General features: G+C 44.7%; 1 protein-coding gene across 1 annotated transcript; it reads left to right on the forward strand.

Annotated features, from left to right (window-relative positions):
- The first annotated feature begins 477 nt into the window (after window positions 1-477).
- Window positions 478-3,906, forward strand: LOC123136139 (calnexin homolog). The gene is made up of 6 exons (XM_044555451.1): window positions 478-708; window positions 803-872; window positions 1,799-2,928; window positions 3,113-3,184; window positions 3,271-3,387; window positions 3,474-3,906. Exons 1-6 carry the CDS (start codon window positions 625-627, stop codon window positions 3,600-3,602), a joined length of 1,602 nt encoding a protein of 533 aa, XP_044411386.1. The 5' UTR covers window positions 478-624; the 3' UTR covers window positions 3,603-3,906.
- The last annotated feature ends 1,193 nt before the right edge of the window (window positions 3,907-5,099 follow it).

The following is a 5,099-nucleotide window of genomic DNA, read 5'->3' on the forward strand; positions in this document are numbered from 1 at the left end:
CCCCTAGCGCAAATATTTGGACCGTAGTTCGGGTATTTTGAAGTAGTGGCGCTAAAGTGTCACCCGGCTCAAGTTATGTGACCTACAGTGAATTTTTCTCTTCTTGAAATTGTGTTTTTTGGCTAAGCTTTCGGTCCATTTGTACTAAGCAAGCCTGCATTTTAGAGGTGACTGAGTGTTGGATGGACTCCCCATGATTTTATGGTCACGAGCCTCACGGTGCCGGAGTCGTTTTGTACAAATATAAAGCTTTTTAGCTAAAAGAAAACATGTGAAGAGAAAGGAAGATCTGACAAAGTCAGCGAGAGGAAAAAACCGCCCAGAGCTTCCACGTGGAACCCCCGGTGGGTCCAGGCGTCACCGCGCGTACGTGGCACGCTCCCGTTGGCTAACATCCCGTCCAAGCAGCCCCTGATTGGCCGGAACGACTCACGCCACGTCTCGCGACACAACCTCCCCGTCCAGCACATCCCGGCCGTCGCATACTCCGTCCAGACTCATCCCAGCCGTCCAACCGTTCCCGTCTCTCCTTCAATTACACCCTTCTCCTCCCCCATTCTCGGTCGCTTCGAAGATCGACACCAGTGGAAGTTCCTTCCGGTTCCAGAGAGATCGCGGTGGAGGATGACGGGAGGAGGGCGCGCGGTGCTCCTGCTGCCGGTGCTGCTGATCTCGGCGCTGTTCGCGCAGATCCGCGCGTCGGATCCGGTAATTGATCTCTCCGGCTTCGTGTCGCTGCATCCGGTTCTCTTTCCGATCAATTTTGGGCGAGATTTGTGATGTTTTGCGTGTGGTTTTGCAGTTGTTCCACGAGTCCTTCAACGAGAGCTTCGACGGGAGCTGGATCGTGTCCGGCAAGGAGGAGTACAAAGGTAATTCTCTCGCCTTTCCATTGCGTGTTATTCGATCTGTGAGAAGATCCTCGCGTGGGTTTAGCGGGCGGTTGGGTTTCTGATCTGTTCCGTGCGATCCTCTACTCGCTTCTGAGGTTGTGAATATGATCTGCTGAGGCTGTGAGGCGCTCCTGTGTGAAATTCGATTCAGTTGTTTAGTTGAGGTAGTGATGAATTATTCGGAGCGAGACGTTTGGCGACCGTGAGATCCAGAATATGTTGTGTGTGTTGTGTCGCCCGTATCAGGCAGATGTTGCCTTTTGAGAGGTGAATTGGCTACTTGTTCTTGCCTTTCTTGTGATGACAGTTTAATTTATGTGGATGAACTGCATTTGAAACATCGAGAAAAAAATGCAGGAATTCTCTGCATTGGGGTAGTTGTCTGTATATCAATATCCGCATGATTCTGCATCAGGTTAATTAAAATTGTTGCTCTATGTTCCATTTCCCTGCTAGCACGTCATATGGTCGACGGAAAATGCAGCACCTTTGCTCTTAACCATGTAACATTACTAGGTGATTTTTTTTTAAAAGGATTAATAGGTGATTTATAGCTTGGTAACGTTATGACTTAATTTTTTTGATCGGGATTCTGATGATACAAATGGAACGGTGATTTGTTATGGTATAGATGGCTAGCTGTAGAATCATGTTCTTTGCAAGTCTTGTTATATAGTTCATTCATGATCTTGCCCTGTTATCCCCTTACTGGATTGGGTTTATGCGTTAAACTAATGCTTCTTGTTCTTTGATTGTATGCGTTGTTTCCCATGCCTTTCCTAGTTTAGGTTTTGCCAGTCAGCTAGTTGTCCACCCGACTCCATTTTCTGTCAAAATTTGCTGTTCCCCAATATTTTTTGTATAGCACTGCCATGTATCAAGTATTGATATAATCTGCCATGCAGGTGTATGGAAGCACGCGAAGAGTGATGGCCATGAAGACTATGGTCTCCTTGTTAGCGAGCCAGCCAGGAAATATGCCATAATCAAAGAACTTGATTACCCAGTTACTATGAAGGATGAGACAGTTGTCCTGCAGTTTGAAGTGAGGCTTCAGAATGGCCTTGAGTGTGGAGGTGCTTATATCAAGTACATCCGTCCTCAGGCTACCGGATGGAACGCCAAGGACTTTGACAATGATACTCCATACACAATTATGTTTGGTCCCGACAAGTGTGGTTCAACGAACAAGGTTCACTTCATCCTGAAGCACAAGAACCCTAAGACTGGCAAATACGTTGAACATCACCTCAAGTCCCCACCCTCTGTCCCATATGACAAGCTCTCTCATGTCTACACGGCTATCTTGAAGCCGGATAATGAGGTCAGAATTTTGGTTGATGGGGTGGAGAAGAGTAAAGCAAACTTCCTGTCTGCTGCTGATTTTGAGCCGGCACTTATTCCATCAAAGACTATTCCTGACCCTGACGACAAGAAGCCAGAGGACTGGGACGAGAGAGCTAAGATCCCTGATCCAGTTGCGGTGAAGCCCGATGACTGGGATGAGGATGCCCCAATGGAAATTGTGGATGAGGAGGCCACCAAGCCAGAAGGATGGTTGGATGATGAGCCTGAGGAAATTGATGATCCAGAAGCTGCTAAGCCTGAGGACTGGGATGATGAGGAGGATGGCGAATGGGAGGCACCCAAGATGGACAACCCCAAGTGCGAAGTGGCACCTGGATGTGGTGAATGGAAGAAGCCGATGAAGGATAACCCTGCCTACAAGGGCAAGTGGCATGCCCCCCTGATTGACAACCCCAACTACAAGGGAATCTGGAAGCCCCAAGAAATCTCCAACCCTGAGTACTTTGAGCTTGACAAGCCTGACTTTGACCCAATTGCCGCTATTGGAATTGAGATCTGGACAATGCAGGATGGCATCCTGTTCGACAACATTCTTATTGCCGACAATGAGAAGGTAGCCACCTCTATCCTGGAGAAGACATGGAAGCCCAAGTTTGATGTTGAGAAGGAAAAGCAGAAGGCTGAGGAGGCTGCAGCAGGTGCATCAGAAGGCCTTTCTGAATTCCAGGTAATTCATTCTTCTGACATTTTCCAGACATTTTATGTTTGACATTCCTTCAGTGAAGCAGAGAACTTTTGTTGGCATTGTCAGATTCATGTTTTGTTCCATATCTCCAACTATTATTTTTTAAATCCTTTATTGTATCACTGCTTGCATGTTATCACTGACTGATTTGGTATGCACACTGCAGAAGAAGATCTTTGACATTTTGTACAAAGTTGCAGACATCCCGTTCTTGGAACCATACAAGACCAAGATCATTGTAGGGCTCAATATCCTTATATCCTGTGTTCAAACAGTTTGGTGTCATCTCTGAAAAATGACATCTAATTTCTCTTTGTTTCCCAGGATGTGATTGAGAAGGGAGAGACACAGCCAAACATTACAATTTCGATTTTGGCGTCGGTCATCGTCGTCATTGTGACTGTACTCTTCAGAGCCCTGTTTGGTGGCAAGAAGCCAGTGGTACGATATTCTTTTGACACCTGCCATTTCTGTATACTGCTTAAAACCTGAACCAAACGACTGATCGTAGATTTTGCTTCTTTCAGGCACCTGTGAAGCCCGCTGCTGAGACCAAGAAGCCCAGTGCTGTCGTACCTGATGCTGCCGCTGGAAGCAGCGGCGACAAGGAGGATGACAAGGATGCGCCGTGCCGAAGGTCGCGAAGAGACGCATAAACTAACTCTTGGTGCCTTCACATTTTGAAGGACTCGGTTATAGCCTTTTTGAGAACGCCTCGAGTGTATAATCGAACCCTCTGCTGCTAGTAGCGACCTCTAGTTTTAAGTCGCTTAACATTACGAGCCGGTGAAGCTCGTGTTGTTCGGTTGTTTGTGTCCTGTCCTGAATCAGCTAGAAGAGATGTTTTTTTTTCCTTTCCTTTTGTTTTTTCTTTCTTCTGTTCTATATCAGATGAAACATGAAGCTTGTGTTCGGTTGTTTGTGTGCTGTGCTAAATCAGGTACTCCCTCCGTTCCCATATTAATTGTCGCTGATTTAGTAGAAAATTAGTTGCTATTATTTCATTCAGTTGAGTTGGTACCTGGTTATATCAGAAGCGACCTTTTTGGTTGCCGCTCTACGAGTTGAAGGTGTCGGTTGATGAGTCTTTGTTAGCTTTACCGGATTGCAGCTATCTGCTTCCATCCGGCAATTGTCTTAAATTTTGCCACTAGTGGGACAATTGTATTTTCTCAATATTTTTTTCTGATGGTAGCTGACTGGCATATAACTGATGATGTCTGAGGGAAGTGGAGTCATTGCCCTTCCAGACGCCTAACGATATCCGGACAAATGTCTGGTTTGGCGTTGTCTGTGTGGTCTTGTGCAAAGAGGTGGTTGAGGCACAAATTTCAACTCCTTCATGCCCTTGTTTGATGTCATTTATATACTCCCATAAGAGTATTTAGATCAGTATTCTAGTGATTTAAATGCTCTTATATTTCTTTACGGAGGGAGTAGTTTGCTCCCTCATGACTCATGTTCAGAGGAACTGTTTGTATTCTGCAGGTAAAAGTGAGCCAACCCAGTCTGTTCCTTCTCTGAATTTACGAGCTGAACCGGTACCTTCTTCGCCTCTAGGGACCGGCGATCCGTTTGCTTCAAGTTCCTAACGCGGTAGATGTGTTAGCTTCCTGCTCGGTAATAACTTGTACGATGATGCTTTCTTAGAACTGTCATATAAGATAAACTAGATAATACCTTTGTGCATTGCGGCAGGAATTTATATCACTATATAGAAGGAAAATCTATGGAAACGGAAATAGTAAAACCATGGAAGGAACATATAAACATATGTTCATTTGAACCTTCGATAGACTGATATGAAAAGTAAAAAGAAAACAAAGAAGGCAAAAAAGTATCGCAAACGTTGATGGGGTATTTTAACGTTAGTAATATTTTTTTTCAGGGATGTGGCGATGAAAGTGGGGAATGAGAAGTAAGCCTTATGCTCGTAGGCTCTGGTGGGCCTAAAATCAGACAGAAATAATTCTATTTTAATAATCATAATAGAAGGAAAAGGTGAAAGGCGACACCATATCTAAAACAATATCAATTAAATTCGAGTGATCTAAGTTTACCATGGTTATCTCAAAATATCAATTCAATTGAGAACTAAGATTATGACCAATAAACTACTGTCATGTACTAAAATAAAGGAAAATCAAACAAAA

Source organism: Triticum aestivum, chromosome 6B, assembly GCF_018294505.1.
Source record: "Triticum aestivum cultivar Chinese Spring chromosome 6B, IWGSC CS RefSeq v2.1, whole genome shotgun sequence".
NCBI lineage: Eukaryota > Viridiplantae > Streptophyta > Magnoliopsida > Poales > Poaceae > Triticum > Triticum aestivum.

Bases quoted from the DNA above. Each gene is read 5' to 3' on its own strand.
- LOC123136139 (XM_044555451.1), top strand. From the start codon at position 625: ATGACGGGAGGAGGGCGCGCGGTGCTCCTGCTGCCGGTGCTGCTGATC. The intron at 873-1,798 runs GTAATTCTCTCG...TCTGCCATGCAG, and splicing joins CGGCAAGGAGGAGTACAAAG to GTGTATGGAAGCACGCGAAG. The intron at 3,185-3,270 runs GTAGGGCTCAAT...TTTGTTTCCCAG, and splicing joins CATACAAGACCAAGATCATT to GATGTGATTGAGAAGGGAGA.